General features: G+C 47.2%; 3 protein-coding genes across 7 annotated transcripts in view; 2 read left to right on the top strand and 1 right to left on the bottom strand.

Moving 5' to 3' along the window:
• Nucleotides 1-5,237, top strand: part of rer1 (retention in endoplasmic reticulum sorting receptor 1) — a 38,052-nt gene extending 32,815 nt beyond the window's left edge. For all 5 annotated transcript variants that reach the window (XM_038773806.1, XM_038773805.1, XM_038773808.1 and 2 more), the window contains 2 exons: nt 3,712-3,847; nt 4,800-5,237. In XM_038773806.1, coding sequence (XP_038629734.1) covers nt 3,712-3,847; nt 4,800-4,889 — 226 coding nt within the window. In that variant the 3' untranslated portion in view covers nt 4,890-5,237. The remainder of the gene's footprint in view (nt 1-3,711; nt 3,848-4,799) is intronic.
• Nucleotides 5,238-8,180: 2,943 nt separating this feature from the next.
• On the bottom strand, nt 8,181-19,403 carry pex10 (peroxisomal biogenesis factor 10). Its single transcript, XM_038773804.1, has 7 exons — nt 19,111-19,403; nt 17,690-17,809; nt 15,660-15,740; nt 14,293-14,690; nt 13,864-14,039; nt 10,692-10,824; nt 8,181-9,955 (listed from the first exon to the last, which is right to left on the bottom strand). The coding sequence occupies exons 2-7, from the start codon at nt 17,799-17,801 to the stop codon at nt 9,887-9,889; spliced, it is 969 nt and encodes a 322-aa protein (XP_038629732.1). The 5' UTR covers nt 17,802-17,809; nt 19,111-19,403; the 3' UTR covers nt 8,181-9,886.
• On the top strand, nt 17,859-21,628 carry LOC119951061 (S-antigen protein-like). Its single transcript, XM_038774098.1, has 2 exons — nt 17,859-17,878; nt 19,528-21,628. Exons 1-2 carry the CDS (start codon nt 17,859-17,861, stop codon nt 21,626-21,628), a joined length of 2,121 nt encoding a protein of 706 aa, XP_038630026.1.
• Nucleotides 21,629-22,202: the final 574 nt, after the last annotated feature.

Here is a 22,202-nt window from a genome sequence, read left to right as displayed (position 1 = left end):
GGCAAAACATAAGGATTATCGGGATGCCTGAAGGTGCGGAGGCCGCGCTGTCTGTGGTAAGGGTGTTGGTGAAACTAATCCCCCATTAGGGGGCCTTTGATCAGCCTCTGGAGGTGGACCGAGCGCACAGTGCGCTGAGGAGGCCTCAGGTGGGTGAACCGCCAAGGGCGATGATGGTGCGAGTGCACCGCTTTCTGGACATGGAGACGATCTGGTGGATGAGGGGTGTGAGCGGGTTTAGGCTGCCATTCAGGACTACGTGAAGTTGAACGACACTGAGGAGGTCATATCCGCCAGGCTGTGGGAGACACTCAAGGCTGTGGTCAGGGGAGAGTTCATAACAATTTGGGCGCATAAGGAGAAAATGGAGCGGGAGGAGAAGCTAAAACTGGTGGACAGAAATTTTGAGGGTGGACAGGAGATATTTGGAGGCACCGGAGGCAGGGCTGTTGAATGAGAGGCAAAGGCTCCAGATGTTTAGTTTCTAAGGGGAAGGCAGTGGGGCAGCTGCGGAGGGCCAGTGTATGAGTACGGGGAGAAGGCTAGTAGGATGATGGCCTATCAGTTGAGAAAGCAAGACGGGGGCGAGGGAGATTGGTAAAGTTAGGGATGATAAGGGCAAGGAGCTGATGGGCCTGGAAGGGGCGAATGCGGTTTTTGAGGGCTTTTATAGGAGGCTGTATGTGTCGGAGCACCCAACCGGGGAGGAGGGAGATGTGGCGGTTCCTGGATGGGTTAGAGGTTCCCAAAGTGGAGGAGGGGCTGGTTCAGGGACTGGGGGCCCCAATTGGGCTGAGGGAGGTGATGGATAATATTGGGATGATGCATCAGGGAAGGCTCCTGGGCCGGATGGGTTCCTGGTAGAGTTTTATAAAACGTTGGGGCAGACCTGCTGGTGAGGGTGTATAATGAAGCAAGAGAGAGGGGCAACTCCCCCCTAAATTGTCGCAGGCTTCCAACTCTCTGATTTTAAAGAAGGATAAGAACTGAAGCAGTGTGAGTTGCACCGCCCGATATCACTATTGAATGTGCATGACCGGGGGTGGGGATTAAAATGGGGGAAGCACGTTGTCAGGGGATGGGCCTCAGGGGAGCAGGTGGGGTGTGGTTGTTGGTTGTTTACTGAATTGTTTTGGGTTTCTTCTGATTATTTTTGTATATGTGAAAATGCCTTGTATAAAAATAATTTCAAAAAATAAAACAGGTCAAAGAAGGTTCACTCAAGCTTGGCTGGGGTATTATTTTACAAGGAAAGGTTGGACTGGCTGGGCCTGTATCCATTAGAGTTCAGAAGAGTAAGAGGGGATCTTGTTGAAATGTATAAGATCCTGATGAGATTTGACTGGGTGGATGCTGGAGGGATATTTTCCCCCTGTGGAAGAGACTAGAACTTGGGGACACCGTTTAAAAATAAGGGATCTGCTATTTAAGATGGAGATGAGAAGAATTTGTTTTCTCCGAGGGTCGTGATTACTTGGAACTCGAGAGTGGCGGAGGCAGGGTCAATAAATATTTTTAAAAGGTAAATAGATTCTTGACTAACAAGGGAGTTGAAGGTTGTTGGGGGTAGGTGGAAGTGGAGTTGATCTTATTGAATGGCTCGAAGTCTCGAATGGCCATCTCCTCCCAACGTGTATGTTGATAAAATGCTGAATTACATCAGAGTTATTGTAGTCTCTCAAACATGAAATGGAGGTGGTAAGGAGAGAAACGGCAAAAGTAATGAAATGCACAACAGGAGTTTGAAGGCTATAGAGGTCGGCTAAATCACCAGAACACTAGCACAATGCTAATTGGGTTAACTGAAGACAAGACCAAAAAATCTCCCATCAGCCAACCTACAATTTCCTCCTTTTAAGGTTTCCAGAAAAAAGCATCTGCAAACCTTTTTAGAAAGAAAGTTTTTTCAGAAGTCAGAAGCTAAGGGATCCAGAAATTGCTTTGGGACCTGGCACCACACTGTGCTTAAAACACTTAAATGTTTAAGAATGCTACAATCAAGAAATAGTGGTTGGTGATATCAAGCTTAACTTCTGAAAGACTATTGAATTGACAATGTGGAAGGGAAGATTGAGGAAGATGAGGAGCGCCACAACTTTGAGGTTCTGGGAGAAAGGGGCAAGAGTTGGGAGGATAATTTACAGTCAGCTTGCTGAGGATTGTACACTAACCCTGGCAGCACAACACAGGAGGAGGCCATTTGGCCCTTCAAGCTCATTCCGGTTCTGTCCAAGAGCAATCCAGCTAGTTCCACTCCCCCACCTTTTCCCCATAGCCCTGCAAATATTTTCCCATCAATTTAATGAATTCCCTCCTGAAGGCCATGATTAAATCTACCTTCACCACACTTTCAGGCAGTGGAATCCATAACCAAACCATTTGGTGTATTACAAAAAAAACTCATGATGCGGTTCCCCTGTACCTACTACATGATTTTGAACACCTCTATCAAATTTCCCTCTTGACCTTCTCTCCTCTGATGACCAACTGTCTGAATGATTGAATTGTTGGAGGCAGAGAGTAAGTTAAGCCATGCTTAACTTACAAACCAGGGCGGCACGGTGGCACAGTGATTAGCATTGTTGCCTACGGCGCTGAGGACCCGGGTTCGAATCCCGGCCCTGGGTCACTGTCTGTGAGGAGTTTGCACGTTCTCCCTGTGTCTGCGTGGGTTTCACCCCCACAACCCAAAGATGTGCAGGTTAGGTGGATTGGCAACGTTAAATTGCCCCTTAATTGGAAAAAATGAATTGGATATTCTAAATTTTTTTAAAAACTTACAAACCTGACCAGCTTTTAGGTTTTCTCAGCATAATCTGTACAAGTTCATCTCAGCTGATGTCGTAGTATGGACCCAAGCATTGCTTGGCTAGGGAGGAGAAAATTAGTCAGTACAGCTGCTTCTAGGGTGACACAGTGGTCAGCACAGCTGCCTCACAGCACCGAGGATCCGGGTTCGATCCCGGCCCTGGGTCACTGTCCGTGAGGAGTTTGCACATCCTCCCCGTGTTTGCGTGGGTTTCACCCCCACAACCCAAAGATGTGCAGGGTAGGTGGATTGGCCACGCTAAATTGCCCCTTAATTGGAAAAAAAATAATTGGGTACTCTAAATTTATATTAAAAAATAGGACAGCTGCGCCTGATCATTTTCCAGTAGCCCTGCACACTGAGAGGGAGTAGAAACATCGAAAATAGAAGCAGGAGCAGGCCATTTGGCCCATCGAAGCTGCTCCACCATTCAATGTGATCATGGCTGATCCTCTCAGTGCCATACTCCTGCCCCCCCCCCCCCCCCCCCATATCCCTTGATGTTTTAGTGTCTAAAAATATATATATTTTTTCTTAAATACATTCAGTGGCTTGGCCTCTGCAGCCTCATGTGGTAGCGAATTCCACAGGTTCACCACCCTCGAGTGAGGAAATTAGTCCACATCTCAGTCCTATATGGTGTACCTTGTATCCTGAGGCTGTGACCCCTTGATCTTCTTGTCGGAGCTTTATACATTTCATATGTGGCTGATTCTTCCTGCAGTCAAGTAGCTTACGGGCACTTGCTGTGTCAGTTTATGTGTAAAAAAGGGTCATTTGAAAGGTGGCTGGTGTACATGAGTCTGTACCACACCAGACGTCAGCATGCCCAGAGATATGAAGTGGGGCCAAAACTGCCAGATATGAAAATAACCCTTGTTTGTGTCTATCTTTGGTTTCAGGCATTCTGCTTCAAAAGGAATAGTAGTAGCCATGGTTTGCACGTTCTTCGATGCCTTCAATGTGCCCGTTTTCTGGCCAATCTTGGTCATGTACTTCATTATGCTCTTCTGCATTACCATGAAAAGGCAGATTAAGGTAAATCCAATGGATTATGTGTGACACGCTGCATTACAGACAATGTAGACTTGAAATGCCAAACCAACAGTACATTTGCCACTGTGAGCATGTTTCTGTGTGAGGCAGTGTGTGAAATCTCTATTGCAGACGGGTCTCAGTGGCTTTGATGACAGCGCGCCACATTGCTTATGCTGCAGGGTTGGTTCTGAAGGCAGTCGTATTGCTTTTACTCTGTTATATACAGGGCAGCCACACTGTACAGTGCTGGGTACTGAAAGACTTGGGTGGAAGAAATCCCAAACTGCAGCTTTAATTGCACAAGATGGAGTCTTGTAAAATTCCTGAAAACACTAACAAGCTTGATCTGACACCGTGGGGTCTAAAACCTAATTACTTTACTGTGCTTTATTTTATATTTATGCATCAGGATGTTTGTGAGGTACGAAGAATTGGGATACACGAGTCTTTTCACCTTGAGAGACTGGTTTCACATCCACCCCTACAGGAGGTGATGTTGATCCTCCAGGTCTGCTGAGTGTGCAGATCCCGATGGGAATTAATTTAGGTCCAAGTCAACGGCAAAAGATTCCTACAAGCTAGCACAAATGGGCTCTTGTTAATGTCGGGTCATTTGAGGGTTGGGTCACACAAGCCAGAAGACTAGGTCAGTGCAGCTGGTATCGTTGTAAGCGTGTCGGTGATGAGCCCTGGGTCCGGGGGGGGGGGGGGGGGGGAAAGAGTTTTAAAAATCAGCTTGTTTGTGATCCCACTGCTGAACACCATCCAGTAACCAATGCTGAGCTCCATCCAATGGTCCAGTGATGCCCATCAAAGTCGAGCAGTGAGGAGGCATTTTGGGGAGGTTCTGGATGGTACCCAATACCCACATAACCGTACTTATGGGATGGTGGTGTGTGTGAATTGTGTGTCAGTATTGTTCAGTAATTTTTCTTTTATCCTTTTTCAACAGCACATGATCAAGTATAGGTATTTACCATTCACACATGGGAAAAGGACGTACAAGGGGAGAGAGGATTCTGCGAAACCGTTTGCCAGTTAAAGAAAGTGCTGCTCGGCACTCCTGGATTATCTTCTCCTCTTCCCCTTTATATGTACACATTGGACAATAATCACAACAGTGACATGACTTTATTATTATCATGTTTGCTCCAGGCCTTTCTGAAGGGTACATTTTAGAAGGTGATTTAGATTTGAGATTTTTTTGCCGCAGAGACACTGTCTTTATAATATGATATATATGCAGACTTCTTTTTTTCCCAGACCATTTTGATTTAATTTATAGGTGACTTCATTTAAGTTTCCCTTTAATTGTATTGCCAGTTGCTTCAACTGTACTTCCTCCTTTATGTCTTTGGAAAAGAATAATTAAAATATCAAACCGGTTCCATCCTTGGATAATTAGATTATTTGCTATGAGTCCCCAAGTTATTAAGGCTTTTGGCAAGAAACTGCTGCAGTATTAAGATACGACATTGTCAAGTAGTTGGTATGTATTAGTCGGGGAAGGAATGGCTATTTACTGCGGTTTCAGCATCCAATGAAATTTTGGCAGCTCAGTTTTTATATTGAGGTCTGTAGGGGTTGGCGGGAGCAATCGAGGTTGCGATGGGAGGATTTCGGAGAATGTAAGGAAAGTCGGTTGCAAGAAAACCTCAGGCTTATGGCTGTTGAAACTAAAATGCTCGCTTTTGATGGCTGCAGAATCAAACAGCTTGAAGATGGGGATCAGGCACCCCTATCCAACACCACCCTACCCCGCATTTTAAAATCCAGAATCAACTTTAAGGACATTGGCATCTACTTCCTGAGAACTGGAATTGTGCTCTGGATTTATCAGGTAGACGCTAACAACAGGAGAGAAATCACATTTTGATCATAAAATTTTCTAATGAATTCAAGATGCTGAGCTTTGAACTTTGGTTTGTAACAAGGTACCAAGAATTACAAGTGAACGCTTGAGAATATGCTTTTTTTCTGTTTTTGTATAAACTGCTGAAGCTCAACAGTTTTCATGTATGCTAAGGGAAGGAGGCAGCTTTAAGATACAATGGAGTTGTAAGCAACTATGTTTAAGCCAACTATAATAGGAACTGGGGGGGGGGGGGGGGGGGGGAGAAAACTGATGGATGTTACCATAAAATAAAGTACAAGTACCCTGAGGAGCAGTAAGTGCAAACTAAAGAGATGTTAGAAATGCTCCAGAACAGATCTGTAGACATTAAACCAATTCAATCACTCATCGGAGAATCTTTCAAACTAAAAGTTATGATAGACGCTAATTTGAGCCTCCAGTTGCAGTGATGTGGTGAAATTGGGCATTTGTATATTATACATAGGTCCATAGTGGATAGCTAGGATGATTATATAATAGTGGGGTGGGTTATGAAAGAGCAGCTAGGAGAGATTGCTGTGATTGGATTATGCTGTGGAAATTGGAGCTGCACTGATGCCAGTTTGAGGCAGCGCTAATAGGTGTTGTAGGGGGAAGCAGAAGCTGGGGCCCTGCCTGCAGTCGACTGACACCCAGCTGCGAAATAAATATTGGGCCTGACGTTTCCCTGCTCAGATTGTGGGCTGAGACTCCTGAAGCCTGGCTTTGGATGAGACGTTAAAGGCCTGATAGACATGAATGAATGGTCAGTATATCACAACACATTGATGACGGGGGGTAAGGAAGAGGGTGAAAAGGAACAAGCAGCTTATAGGTCATTGGCCAATATGATTTTAAACTTTCCAGCTTACCAGTAGGTTGTGACTTCCTGCCAGCCAGGTGGGTTAATCTACTCCCTCATGTCCTGATTTATATCCTTAAACTAGCAGATTCGAAGCATTCTTGGGGTTGTGGGAGGGTGTGTGTGTGTGGGGGGGGGGGGGCTGGGAGAGTGCAGGTTCTTCCCGCTCCCTCTAACCGCCTCCAATTTCAACACTTTGATTCTATGGGAGGTTTAACCTCGCAACCCTTGGGGATTGCCAACCGTGTGTAGACAAGATACATTTTTAAAATAAAAATCAGCCATTCAGAAAATAAATCAGCACAAATGTGAAAGCCCTTGTCCTTTAGGATGAATCACTGTCTGTGAGAAACATGTAAATAAAGCTTGCTTATCCTGTGATATATGCCATTCAGTTTAACCCATCTTATTTAAGAATGAGTTTGACTTTCCATTCCATATTTTAGTTATCGTATTCAATAGAAATCGCAGTACAGTGAACCTGAGTGCACCTATCTAATGGGTTTACAGCTGGGAGCACAATTAACACTACAATGTAAAGTGCCCGTGCTTTCCCCAGAACGTTGGTAGATTACTTAGTTTCCCGTTACTTAGTGATGCCAATCTCTCCGGTCTCCACTGATGCTTTTTTTTTTCTTAAACAATGCATTTTATTCTAATTTTGTGTTAAAAGTGATTTCAGACTGGAGGGAGATTTAAGTTGGCACTATTAACTTTTCCCACATAATTTCTTTCTTCACCTTCCATCCCGAATCAGACCTCCATTAACCTAACATGTAGGGTAAAAGGCACATACTTGAATCTGGTGCTGTAACTTGAGAGTTGCCAAGGGCAGCACACCAGGAATGCCCCTGTTTGCTAGTCAGGGCAGCCCCACACTCGACTTGCATTTTTGTTTGACTTGGAGTGCATTTCCTATATATATTATATATAATAGATATATTTTTAAACTTTGAATCACAGCAGGAGTGTGATGTGCAGGAACTGATGCAATTAGAATAGGCATAGACACCAATTCCTACTGCACTTGTCCACTGTTAGCCTGACCTTTTTAGGCAGCGGTCCGCTTTGCATTGCCAATGGTTCTGGGTCACAGGAGGCGGGGACAGAATCAGCTAGGATTCCTGATCGCCGTCAGAGGATCCCTGCTGAAAGGTGCGCATTTGTGAGTGTTTTGTCAGACTCTTATGCATTAGTCTCCTTCCTCCACCCTACCCCCACAGGGGATTACAGACTTAGTGGAGACTGAAACGCAGCATGAGTCAGCACACCAGGAACTAAAGGGAGAGAACCAAGGGGAACAAAACAGAAATAGATTCTGGAACCAAGGACCCAAGTGTATTTGAGGAAAAAAAGTTGAAAACTTAGTCCTGCTGCTGTGCTCATGTTGTGAACCAGTGTGTGTTTGAGTTGCACCATGCCAGCAGCTATTTAACATGTCATACATTTACTGCGATTGATGGCACCTGATCTTGAACAAACTTTCCACAGTGGGGTGTAGGGCAAGAGCAGCCTGTGGGGTGTACCCTATGCACTGCTGGGCACGAGGTCCACCCGTTCTCTCCCTCTGATGTCAAGTGAAGCAGCTCCACCAGCACTGTGCTTGTACAGAGATTTTATTTTTTTAAGATTAACCTTGGCTATCTGCTGCTTCACACTGTAAAAATTGTCCACCGTTCTGCTTTCACTTGTATTTCAGTACCAGACCCCTGCAGCATCTAATACTGTCTGAAGGCAAAATTCCCAGCTTCCCTTCATAGACTAAGTCCAATTTCCCTTTGTCTTTTTATATTTAAAAAAAGCCTCTTTCTGAACTGGGGTTGTATTGAGAATTGGAAATTTGAGCCCATGAGGGTGGAATTATTGGTGGCTACAGATCCGTTCACTGGTGGTGGGAATAACTGGGGATGAATTTAAAACATTGCACAGGAAGTGTTTTATGCAACATTCAAGTTGTTTATTTTAACTTAGAGGGATTTTTGTTCCTGTAGTGTTGTCCCAGTGTGACGTAGGTGAGTTTAATGCTTTAAAACCAGATTCCGGAGAAAGCAGTCCTTACAATGGTGGATTTATATAATTTTATATAAAAACCAAATCACCAGTCAGTTGTGCAGATGGCGCATTTGCTGTATTCTGCAACACCACAAGCGTCTTATTTGCCTTTCTTTAACTAAAAATGTTTCCGTGCTAGGTTTTAAGATGTCCCGATTCTGCATCACAGATGTTATTACTTTTATTTTACTTGTAATAAAGGTGAACAAAATAATTAAATTTGTAATGCTGTTTCTCAGCCCTCTTCCCTCTGGGAACACAAACATGAAATTATTAAATGAATTAAATAAAGTGACTGGCCTGACCACTGAATTCTGATTACTTATTTGCATAGTTAGTTGTTCTCCCCAAAGTATGTTTGAAACTTTGTTAAACAATTCTCGACTTGGCCAGACACATGAGGACGGTCCCAGGTATGGACTGTGCTAAGCTACAGGAGGCAGTGGTGTATTGCTATTGTCACTGGACTAGTAAACCAGTAGACCCAGGTTCAAATCCCGCCACTGCAGATGGTGAAATTTGAATTCAATAAATGAAACCATTGTTGTTGTCGTAAAATCCCATCTGGTTTACCTATTGTCCTTTACAGAAAGAAATCTGCTGTCCTTGCCTGGCCTACATGTGACCCCAGACCCACAGCAACTTGGTTGACTCTTAACCACCCCTTCAAGGGTAATTAGGGATGGGCAGTAAGTGCTGGCACAGCCTGCGATGTCCACATCCAATGAATTAAAAGCTGGACAATAGCTGCCCTCATTCCCGCTGGAGTGAGGGGGAAAGAGAATGATCAGCCAGGAGTCCTACATGCTCACCCAAGGCCAGAGCACTGAACTCTTCCAAGGTACTCTATAGTCGAATAATCGTGCAGAGAACGAGTGAGCAATCAGAGATTTGCTGCAGCCAAGGGAACTTGACCGCAGGAATAATATCCTCGACAATAGGAAGCAAAAACTTTAGCACAGGCTCGGCTCAAAGGGCGATGTTGAAAGCAGTAATCTTTAGGCCCATTTGTCCAAGTCCAATTGACTGTTTTGACACAAATCCCTAGATCGGACACACTGCTGACCCAGTTGTTTTATTCGATCAGCAGACAGCCAGTGTTGTGCTGGATCAGTATCACCCAAATGGCAGTGCAATCAGCGGATTACCATCCAGGTTCCTCTTTCCTACTTTACAACAGTGATTGCATTTCTAAAATACTTCCACTCGCTGGTAAGTGTTTTGGGAAGAGGTTGCGAGAGATGTTTGCATCCTAAATGTAATGACGCAAGTAGATGAGTCGGTGAGGCTGGAACGTCTCCCGACAAAGTGGACACTCTGCCTGCAAACAAAAATTAAAAACAAATTGACAATTGATCCTGCAGCAAAAGGAAGTCAGGCTTAATACACAGTGCCCCAGGACAGCTGAAAGCTCTACACATTATATGCTACTTGGATATGGCGCAATGAGTTAGATTGCATCTTCTTTGCTCCCTATTTAAAGGAACAGTGTTCGAAAGACAAAAGCAAAATACCACCAATGCTGGAAATCTGAAATAAAAACACTTGATGTTGGAAAACTTGGGCAGGTCTGGCAGCACCTGTGGAGACCGAGACAGAGTTAATCTTTCGAGTCCCCAAGATCAGGAGCCATAGACTAGGGCTACCAGACCTGCTGAGGTTTTCCAGCATTTCCGGTTTTTACTTTTCGAAAGATAATGGGCATGAAGTATTCCTCCTTTTCCCAGGTGTGCACTTCAAATCCATGTCCACAGTGGACATACAAAACCCCCACCCCAACCAAAGGTCTGTCAGCTCTCAAACTCTGGCTTTTTATGCATATCGGATTTTCATCATTCCACCATGGGCAGCCCCAAGCTCTGCAATTCTGTCGCTCTTTCTTTAAGACGTTCTTTAAAATATACCCTTTTTACCAGGGTTTTGGTCACCTGTGCTAATATCGCCTTCACGTTGCTCAGTGTCAAATCTTATTCAGTAACGCTCCTGCAAAGCACCTTTGGATATTTTACTCTATATTAAAAGGCCCTTCTATAAATGCAAGTTGTTTGCTGTCTCACCTTTGTATTGCACCATTCGGTGATGCACTCCCAGCAAAAGAGGTGTCCGCATGGTGTGGCTGTTGAGTGCCTACGTTCTTCCAAACACAGTATACACCTGGAGCTGCGGACTATAAGGTCCTGAGAGGAATTTCTATGAGAAGAAAGTAATACTTTCCATCAGTTGCCAATCTCTTTCTATTCACGTTTTACTCCTGTATTAAAAAGGAGTCACAATCCTATATACGTGTCTATGATGGTAATTATCTATGTAAACTTGTCACGCTAATTGCATTTTGGAAACAGGAATTGATCTTTTAAAAAAAAATACAATGGATGATTTCAAAGTGAGAAACGAGTTCTATCTCTGTTCCGAGACCCAGTTACTGAATTTCTCCCCATATAACCCAGGATGATAATAATAACCTTCTATTGTCACAAGTATGAAGTTTCTGTGAAAAGCCCTTAGTCGCCACATTCCGGCACCTGTTCGTGTAAGCTGGTACGGGAATTGAACCCATGCTGCAGGCCTCGTTCTGCATCACAAACCAGCTGTCTAGCCCACTGAGCTAAACATGATAACGTTGATTCGGTGTTACCAGTGGTTCTGTGTAGCATTCCTGCCACCAAGACAGACAACTGGTTGTAGGTTCTAGACCTATTCCAGAGATTTGATCACAATCTCAGCTGCCATCTTTTGATGTAAAAGCTCCCTTTGCACTCGGATGAAAAGCAGGGGATGTATCCTGGATATCCCAGCAAATATTTATCCCACAACCAGCAGGTTATCTGGCTATTGATCTCATTGCTATTGTGTGGGACCTTATAGTCAAATTGACTTGTGTTTCCTACATTGGAACATATGGATGAGGGAGGTACCAGAGGACTGGAGAAATGCAATCGTGGTTCCATTGTTTAAAAAGGGATCAAAGGAAATGCCAAATATTTATAGGCCAGTTAGTCTTACGTCAGTGGTGGGCAAATTAGTAGAATCAATCCTGAGAGACAGGATCAACTGTCTCATAGGAAGGCATGGACTAGTCATGGATAGTCAGCATGAATTTGTTAAAGGTCTTGCCTCACAAATTTGATTGAATTCTTTGAGGAAGTGACAAGAAGGATTGATGAAGGTAGTGCAGTGGATGTTGTATATATGAATTTTAGCAAGGCGTTTGACAAGGTCCCACATGGCAGATTGGTCAAAAAAGTTAAAGCCCCCACATGTTTTGGTCTTGCCCCAGACTTGCGGGGTACTGGACAGCCTTCTTTGAGGCAATGTCCAAAGGGGTGAGGGTGGAGCCATGCCCGAAAGTGGCGGTATCAGACCAGCCATATCTATTCCTGGGGAGGAGGGCGGATGTCCTTGTCTTTGCCTCCCTGATCGCCCACCGTAGAATCTTGTTCGACCTCTCAGAATCTCTCCAAATGGAGAAAATCAAATTCGCCATCCGAGGGTCAGACGACGGCTTCCACAGAACGTGGGAGCCATTCACCAATTGTTCCAGGACCTCTTTGTGGCCAACAAACAAGCAGAAGATTAGCCAGGTAGCCAAGAATCAGGGGAAAGTAGCCAAGGCATGAGAGGGAGAGACAGACCAGGGGAGGGTGGGGAGATAGCTAAACCTAAGAGGAAAGAAAGGCGAACCACAGGGGGTGGGGGGAAAGAGTGAAGAGACAGGGAACAATAGAGGAGAACCAGAGAGGTGGTGGGAGAGGCAGGGGAATGATAGCTGGAAGGAGGGCATGGGAAACGATCACAAACTTGGCGTCTACAGGAAGAGAGAACAAGAAAAATTCAGGCGAAAGACAGGATGAACGGCTGAAGCGGAGGTGAACACGAGACAACAACGCCAGAGAAATCCGTCCGGGAGAAGCAAATTACAACACCAACACCAGACCCATTCAAGTATTGCCCTCTGTAATTGTTTCTCCGGCTCCCAAATGTATACCTGCCCACCCCCAAAAAAACAAAACGGATGCCTACTTAGGTGTTATAAATAATATTGCCACTTGTACTGAGTTGCTGCTGTTGAGCTGGTGCATAATATCTTAGCAGTTATTTTATTTTAATTTCTTTTTTTTTTGGTATGTTTGTGTGTGCCCTTCTCTTCTATCTATATATGTATATATATATATATATATAAAAATTCTGTCTACATAACGGTAAATATACTTTGTTCAAAAACCCAATAAAAAACATTTATATAAAAGGTTAAAGCCAGCAGGGGTGGCATGTGGCGCAGTGGTTAGCACTGGGACTGCTTCACCGAGGACCTGGGTTCGAATCCCAGCTGTCATAATATCCACTCATGTATATAATGAGATGCAGACAGGCAGTGATTGACACATAGGATTATCCAATGAACACACAACACAGAACAACCAATCACCAGACAGGACACCATCACTATAAAGCTCACAGGGCATTAAGACTCCCGCTCTTTTCGGGACCCAGACACTGAGACAGTCAGTGTGCACAAGTCAGTGGACATTATTTCCATGTGGTAGCTAGTAAGTCTGGTCGAATCAGTAAGAGGTTGTCAGTAGGATTAGTAGAGTGTCAACCCACAGCTGAACATGTACAGCCGTTCATAGTTTAAATAAAACCGTGTTGGATCATCTCTGGTGTTAGACGTTTGTTTCTAGCTTTCCTGCATCCAGTTGCAGTCAACGTCAAACCAACCCGCAGAGACCCTAAATTATTTTTAAAGGGTACCTAGACCTTCACCTTAACTGCTCTTACTCCAAGCTTCAGGGCAATGGACCGTGTGCAGGAAGGTGGGATTAGAAAGGGCACCGGGTTGGCATGGACAAGATGGGCTGAATGGCCTCCTTCTGTGTTGTAACATTTCTATGGTTCTAACAACACCTGACTGGCTACAAAGTATTTGGGGTGGTGTTTTGGATGTCCTCTGGTTAAAAGGTGGCTATACCCTGTATAAAATAAGTATTTCCATTAATGGTGGTGACCCAACTGAGATCAACTCACTCCACAGTGACCAGGGATTAAACATGGATTATTTTGGCTGTACCACCCAGTACCAGGCTCGGCACATCATTTTAGCCGGTATTAATGTTAATGAGTGAAGATTTCTGCTTCCTCTAACTGCCTTGATCACACTAATTGGAGCTTTGAACAATATGAATGATGGTCAGCAACGACTGTGGAAAGCAGGGGGCATTTCACCCATACCTTGAGCAAGGAAGGTTGCGGTGAAGTTTCCACTCTTGCCGGGCGCGCTGCCTTTGTCGGTAGCTGTTGACCTGCACGGCGACAGTCAGTACCAGCTGCAGCAGAGAAACCTTCCCCAGCAACTCATAGTTCCGCCGGAGTCCAACGCTGTCACTGAACAGACCACGCACGCACAGCTACACAGAACAGAAGCAACAGTCAGTAAACTGCAAGGTAAGAATAGCAACATTGAAGTATACACAGACCACACCAATCTTATAGTACCCACAGGGGCCTATAACACACACATATTTCTCCAAGGGTTGTTCTTCCTTAGAATATACAGAGGTTTTCTTCCTGTCTACAAAATACAGTTGCTGCTACACTTTATCACACTGGTGCAGTAATGCACTTAAATTATCCCAATGGATTGGCACAACAACAGCTTACATAGGTGATGCTGGTGAATCTTTTGGCAATGTGGTAGAAAGCTCCTTTGAGGTAGAAGATGCCCAGGTGCAGACGGTGGAGGAAGGAGATTGCCTGTCGCAGGATCCAGACGGTCTGCAACAGCACTTTCTTCTGCTGCTCGGTCAGGCCACTGACAGCCCCCTGGAGCCAGTGGAGGACCCCTGGCCTTGCCGGCACCCGTCTGTGCTCTGGTGCTCGGAATCCCTCGCTCTCTGCCTGCAGGTCCTGCTCCAGTCGGTTCAGTCCTCGGTCCAATAGGTAAGGGAGGCAAGTGTGAAGGATGATGAGGACAGCCCGTCTGGCTGGGGGTGGCACCCGCTGCCCACTGGAGTCCACCTGGACAATGTTAACATACTCTTCACCCAGTGTCTGGTAACCTGCACAGCCAAAGCATCAGACTGGTCAGCTGGAAACTCACAATTACATCAACACAAACTTGCATTTATATAGCACCTTCAAAATAGGGAAAGGTCTGAAGGCGCTTCATGTAGCTAATTACTCTTGAAATTTGTCGTGATGGTGGGACATGTTAAGGGTTCCCTGGCACTGTGCCACACAACAATGCAAGATGGGTCACAACCCACCCACCCATCCACCAATCATCTCATTGAATGTTGGAATAGGATTGATGGGTTGAATGGCCTGCTCCTGTTTCTATGTCCCTTCCACCCCACAGTGAACACACAACTTCAAGGATAAGGACATCTGCCCCAGGCATTTTATTTGTCTACAATTACACCTGACACGGCTCAGATCAGCAGAGATTGCAGTTCGAATCAGGGATGTACCGAGTACTCATCTTAATGCAGTGCTTTCCATGACAATCTAATGGAAACAGCCTGACCTCTCACTGCTTGACGATGATTCCAACCTGCAGACTGTCTCGAGGCACGCTGCCAGGGTCCTGGTGCCCCAGCTGAGACGAGGCAAAGTCCAGCTCACATCCTCTGGAAATGTAAACAACAGGATTTACCCTGAATTTCCTGACTGAGCTTGGGCAGAGGATGGTTGATGGGATGAAGCATTGCATCAATGCTAGACACAGAGTCTGTACGTGGGGGAATCGAGGAGGACATGGGCAGGTTACTGGTTAGCGATGTGAAAGCAAAGTGGCCACACACTGGCAGATACTAGAGAGAGGCAGACAAATAAGGGACTCACGAGAAATGTCCGGCCATCATATAACAAATGAAAGCACTTAAAAAAGAGAGCAAGAACTGGAGCAGAGAGATCCATGTAGTGCGGATTCATGTGATAAACTGAGACTCTATTATTAGCAGATACAACAATGTAACATCCGCTTACAAAAAGAATCGAAGTGCTGCCCAGTAATAATGGTGCCTGACCTGCAAAGGTTGTTAGAGAAAAATATGTCAGATCTGCCAGTAACTCTATCTCCTTTCTCCATTCCAGCCATCGCTTAGCACCTGTATAGTAGAGGAAACAGACAAATTAGCTCAATATGTTCCTGGTTTCGGACAGCGATATTGGTGAACAATGTGGGAGAGGTATGAAATTACCCACTCGGACAGGAAGAATGGAAATTTTTTACAAGGTAATCAGTCAGCGAATGATGATATTTCAGAGGAATTTGGGTGTCCTTGTACACAAATCCGAGTAAACATGCAGGCACAGCGAGCAATTAGGCAAATTGTGCTCACCACTTATTGCAAAGGGGTTGGAGTATAAGATTAAGGAAGTCTTGTTGCTGTTACAGAAAGCTTTAGTGACACCACACCTGGAGCAACAGGTAGGGTTAGTGCTCTTTGCCCAAAGAAGGATATACTTACCCGAGAGGAGGCGAACAAGGGATTAACTGGACTGGATTCTGGGTTCACAGGACTGTCCAGTGAAGAGGGATTGAGTAGAACGCGCCTGTACTGAGAGGCAAGCTGATAGATACATATTCAATTCTTAAGAGGTTTGACAGGATGGATGTGGAGGAGAGGTTCCCCTTGGCCGGTGAGTGTAGAACTGGAGGTCACCGTGCCCCCCATAAGGAACGGTTGTTCAGCTGGGATGGAGATAGGGAGGGATTTCTTCATTCAGAGGGTTGCGAATCGGGCGGCACGGTGGCGCAGTGGTTAGCACTGCTGTCTCACGGCGCTGAGGACCCGGGTTCAATCCCAGCCCTGGGTCACTGTCCGTGTGGAGTTTGCACATTCTCCCTGTGTCTGCGTGGGTCTCACCCCCACAACCCAAAGATGTGCAGAGTAGGTGGATTGGCTACACTAAATTGCCCTTTAATTGGGAAAAAGAATTGGGTACTTTTTAAAAAATGTTTAAAGAAGAAAAAGAAAAGTGGGCTGGGAATCTTTAGGATTCCCCAGGGGAGGGCTGAGTATGTTCGAGTTTCAGATTGATCGAGGTTTTTGGCAGCGAGGGAATCATGACATGGAGGATAGGTGGGAATGCAGTGTTGACACAGAAACTCAGCCGTGATCTTCTTGAAGGACTGAGTCGGCCTGATGAGCCATAAGGCCTACTCCTGCATCTTACCTTCACAGGCCTGAGAGCTGTGCAATATGGGTTGTAGAATGGAATAAAACTGGTTCTTCAAAATATGGCCATCTCGGGCAGCACGGTGGCGCAGTGGGTTAGCACTGCTGCCTCACGGTGCCGAGGTCCCAGGTTCGATCCCGGCTCTGAGTCACTGTCCATGTGGGAGTTTGCACATTCTCCCCGTGTTTGCGTGGGTTTCGCCCCCACAACCCAAAGATGTGCAGGGTAGGTGGATTGGCCACACTAAACTGCCCCTTAATTGGAAACAATGAATTGGGTATTCTACATTTTAAAAGAATAGATACTGTGAAGTGGGAGAAGAAAGCTGACAGGATTTTGGGGCAGGTGGAGAGACAGGCAGGTAAATTTTAAAAACAGGAAAGATAGGAAACCACTCCGGATTCCCCTGGGACAGGGGCGGGGAAAGCAGGGAGTCATTTACTGCAGCAACAACCATTGTCATTTTAAACAGTAATGGTGCAACGAAGACAGCAGTGAAGATGCACTAACACAGGACAAAGCACAAGACCAGACCTTGGGGGTGACAACAGACTGTGTTCTTCGCTCACTCCCCAAAACAAATCTCAGCCGGGGGGGGGGGGGGGGGGTCAGGGCCAGGCCCAGCAGTACTCCAACAATTCAAGTCTAAGTGGCTTTTCTTCTCCCCTTTTAGATTTCTCCATGGCTGGTTTGTTTGAACTTTGGGTGCCCAGCTGTGAGAAAAAATTGTTTTCAGAGACACCCTCAAACAGGAGACTGACAGGTGAGCTGTGCAAACAGGGAGTAATTTCTATATCTCCCGAAGTTCCAGCTTGAAGCAGGTTGTGGGGCGCAGGTCCTCACCCCCACAGTGCACACATTTAGACAGCCTTACCAGCAAATATCTGGAATGTCTCGTTGGCGTAGCTCCGCAGAGAGTTCAGGTAGTATTCATCCTTCTGGCTGGAGCGGATCAACTGAGGTTGGTTCACGGGTAAGGCGGGCATTGCAAACCCTGCGTTAAAGAACAAGAGCATGAAAACCCGGCACTGCTGTATCTCAAGATGCTGCACCCATGCTCGCAGTACCAACCTCATATCCCCAACCCCCTCCCCCCCCCACCCAGACTCACTGTCTCCCCCGAGAGCCCCCCACCCACAGTCACCGTCTCCCCGGGACCCCCACCCAGGTACACTGTCTCCCCCGAGAGCCCCCCACCCACAGTCACCGTCTCCCCGGGACCCCCACCCAGGCACACTGTCTCCCCCAAGAGCCCCCCACCCACAGTCACCGTCTCCCCGGTACCCCCACCCAGACACACCGTCTCCCCTGGGACCCTCACCCAGACACCGTTTCCCCGGGACCCCCACCCAGACACCGTCTCCCCGGTACCCCCACCCAGACACCGTCTCCCCGGTACCCCCACCCAGACACACCATCTCCCCGGCACCCCCACCCATACACACAGTTTCCCCGGGACCCCCACCCAGACACCGTCTCCCCAGTACCCCCACCCAGACACCGTCTCCCCAGTACCCCCACCCAAACACCGTCTCCCCGGTACCCCCACCCAAACACTGCCTCCCCGGTACCCCCACCCAGACACACCGTCTCCCTGGGGACCCCCACCCAGACACACCGTCTCCCCGGGACCCCCACACAGACACCGTCTCCCCGGGGACCCCCACCCAGACACACCGTCTCCCCGGGAACCCCACCCAGACACACCGTCTCCCCGGGGACCCCCACCCAGACACACCGTCTCCCCGGGACCCCCACCCAGACACACCGTCTCCCCAGGACCCCCTACCCAGACACACCGTCTCCACGGGACCCCTACCCAGACACACCGTCTCCCCAGGACCCCCTACCCAGACACACCGTCTCCCCAGGACCCCCTACCCAGACACACCGTCTCCCCGGGGACCCCCACCCAGACACACCGTCTCCCCGGGACCCCCACCCAGGCACACCGTCTCCCCGGGACCCCCACCCAGACACACCGTCTCCCCGGGACCCCCACCCAGACACACCGTCTCCCCGGGGACCCCCACCCAGACACACCGTCTCCCCGGGGACCCCCACCCAGACACACCGTCTCCCCCGGGGACCCCCACCCAGACACACCGTCTCCCCGGGGACCCCCACCCAGACACACCGTCTCCCCCGGGACCCCCCACCCAGACACACCGTCTCCCCGGGGACCCCCACCCAGACACACCGTCTCCCCCGGGACCCCCACCCAGACTCACCGTCTCCCCGGGGACCCCCACCCAGACACACCGTCTCCCCCGGGACCCCCCCCCCCCGACTCACATTGGGCGGGGCTGTATTGATGTTCCCGCTGGGGTCTAACCCCAATCTGATGGGCCGAATGGTTTCCGGCTCCTGGTTAATATTCCGGGGCCGCCTCTGACTCAGAATACACCGGGTTTGAAATTCAGGGACTGGGCCGCAACTCCGTCCCCGCGCTCCCCCGGCACCGCCGCCCACCAGGCTGCGGCCTGAGGCGGGGAGAAGCCGGGCGGAGAGGCCGCAACCTGAGCCTGAAGCTGGGCCTCAACCGGGAGCAGCTCCACAGCCCGAACACCGCCAACTCGGAGCTCAACACCGCCACCTGCCGTCCGGAGGAGAGACAGACCGGACCAGTAATCAACCCAGAGAGCAGATCAATAATCAACCCACAGAGCAGATCAATAATCAACCCTGTGACCCGATCAATAATCAACCCAGAGACCGGACCAGTAATCAACCCAGAGAGCGGATCAATAATCAACCCCGAGACCGGACCAATAATCAACCCAGAGAGCGGATCAATAATCAACCCAGAGACCGGACCAATAATCAACCCAGAGTGCAGATCAATAATCAATTCAGTGACCGGATCAATAATCAACCCAGAGACCGGACCAATAATCAACCCAGAGAGCGGATCAATAATCAACCCAGAGTGCAGATCAATAATCAACCCAGTGACCGGATCAATAATAAACCCAGAGACCGGACCAATAATCAACCCAGAGTGCAGATCAATAATAAACCCAGAGACCGGATCAATAATCAACCCAGAGACCGGACCAATAATCAACCCAGAGAGCGGATCAATAATCAACCCAGAGACCGGACCAATAATCAACCCAGAGAGCGGATCAATAATCAACCCAGTGACCGGATCAATAATCAACCCAGAGACCGGATCAATAATCAACACAGAGAGCGGATCAATAATCAACCCAAAGACCAGATCAATAATCAACCCAGAGAGCAGATCAATAATCAACCCAGTGACCGGATCAATAATCAACCCAGAGACCGGATCAATAATCAACACAGAGAGCGGATCAATAATCAACCCAGAGAGCAGATCAATAATCAACCCAGAGACCGGACCAATAATCAACCCAGAGAGCGGATCAATAATCAACCCAGAGTGCAGATCAATAATCAACCCAGTGACCGGATCAATAATAAACCCAGAGACCGGACCAATAATCAACCCAGAGAGCAGATCAATAATCAACCCAGAGACCGGACCAATAATCAACCCAGAGAGCGGATCAATAATCAACCCAGTGACCGGATCAATAATCAACCCAGAGACCGGATCAATAATCAACACAGAGAGCGGATCAATAATCAACCCAAAGACCAGATCAATAATCAACCCAGAGAGCAGATCAATAATCAACCCAGTGACCGGATCAATAATCAACCCAGAGACCGGATCAATAATCAACACAGAGAGCGGATCAATAATCAACCCAGAGAGCAGATCAATAATCAACCCAGTGACCGGATCAATAATCAGCCCAGAGAGCGGATCAATAATCAACCCAGAGAGCGGATCAATAATCAACCCAGAGACCGGACCAATAATCAACCCAGAAAGCGGACCAATAATCAACCCAGAGAGCAGATCAATAATCAACCCAGTGACCGGATCAATAATCAACCCAGAGAACGGATCAATAATCAACCGAGAGAGCAGATCAATAATCAACCCAGAGAGCGGATCAACAATCAACCCAGAGACCGGACCAATAATCAACCCAGAGACCGGACCAATGATCAACCCAGAGACCGGATCAATAATCAACCCAGAGAGCAGATCAATAATCAACCCACAGACCGGATCAATAATCAACCCAGAGACCGGACCAATAATCAACCCAGAGAGCGGATCAATAATCAACACAGAGACCGGACCAATAATCAACCCAGAAAGCGGACCAATAATCAACCCAGAGAGCAGATCAATAATCAACCCAGTGACCGGATCAATAATCAACCCAGAGAACGGATCAATAATCAACCGAGAGAGCAGATCAATAATCAACCCAGAGTGCAGATCAATAATCAACCCAGAGACCGAACCAATAATCAACCCAGAGACCGGACCAATAATCAACCCAGAGAGCAGATCAATAATCAACCCAGAGACCGGATTAATAATCAACCCAGAGAGCAGATCAATAATCAACCCACAGACCGGATCAATAATCAACCCAGAGACCGGACCAATAATCAACCCACAGACCGGATCAATAATCAACCCAGAGACCAGACCAATAATCAACCCAGAGAGCAGATCAATAATCAACCCAGAGAGCAGATCAATAATCAACCCAGAGAGCGGATCAATAATCAACCCAGAGAGCGGATCAATAATCAACCCAGAGAGTGGATCAGGAATAAACCCAGAGAGTGGATCAATAATAAACCCAGAGAGCGGATCAATGATAAACCCAGAGAGCGGATCGATAATCAACCCAGGGACCGATCAGGAATCAACCCAGAGACGGATCAACAATCAACCCAAATAGCGGATCAATAATCAACCCAGAGATCAGATCAATAATCAACCCAGAGACCGGAGCAATAATCATTAATATTGAACCCAGAAACCTTGATGATGGAGGTATCTCAGCCAGTGTTCTATTCTGCCTTTGTCACTTCTCCACAGCAGGATTGAAGCGGCCACTCTGCCTTTGTTACATATGAACACACAAATTAAAAATGAATAACGGTTGATCTATTGTAACCCAACCCCACATTACCACCTACCCCCAATAAACTTTCACCCCCTTGTTAATCAAGAACCTGTCTAGCTCTGTCTAAAAATATTCAAAGACTCTGATTTCACTGCCTTTTAAAGAAGAGTTCCAAAGATGCATCTCTGGTTTAATGGCGGCACGGTAGCACAGTGGTTAGCCCTGTTGCTTCACAGCACTGGGGACCCGGGTTCGATTCCTGGCTTGGGTCACTGTCTGTGCGGAGTCTACACACTCTCCCCATGACTGCGTGGGTTTCCTCCGGGTGCTCCGGTTTCCTCCCACAAGTCCTGAAAGACGTGCTGTTAGGTGAATTGGACATTCTGAATTCTCCCTCTGTGTACCCGAACAGGTGTG

The sequence above is a fragment of the Scyliorhinus canicula genome, chromosome 16 (genome assembly GCF_902713615.1).
Source record: "Scyliorhinus canicula chromosome 16, sScyCan1.1, whole genome shotgun sequence".
Lineage (NCBI taxonomy): Eukaryota > Metazoa > Chordata > Chondrichthyes > Carcharhiniformes > Scyliorhinidae > Scyliorhinus > Scyliorhinus canicula.
The sequence above is the reverse complement of the archived record's forward strand: the minus strand, read 5'-3'. Positions and strand labels throughout refer to the sequence as shown.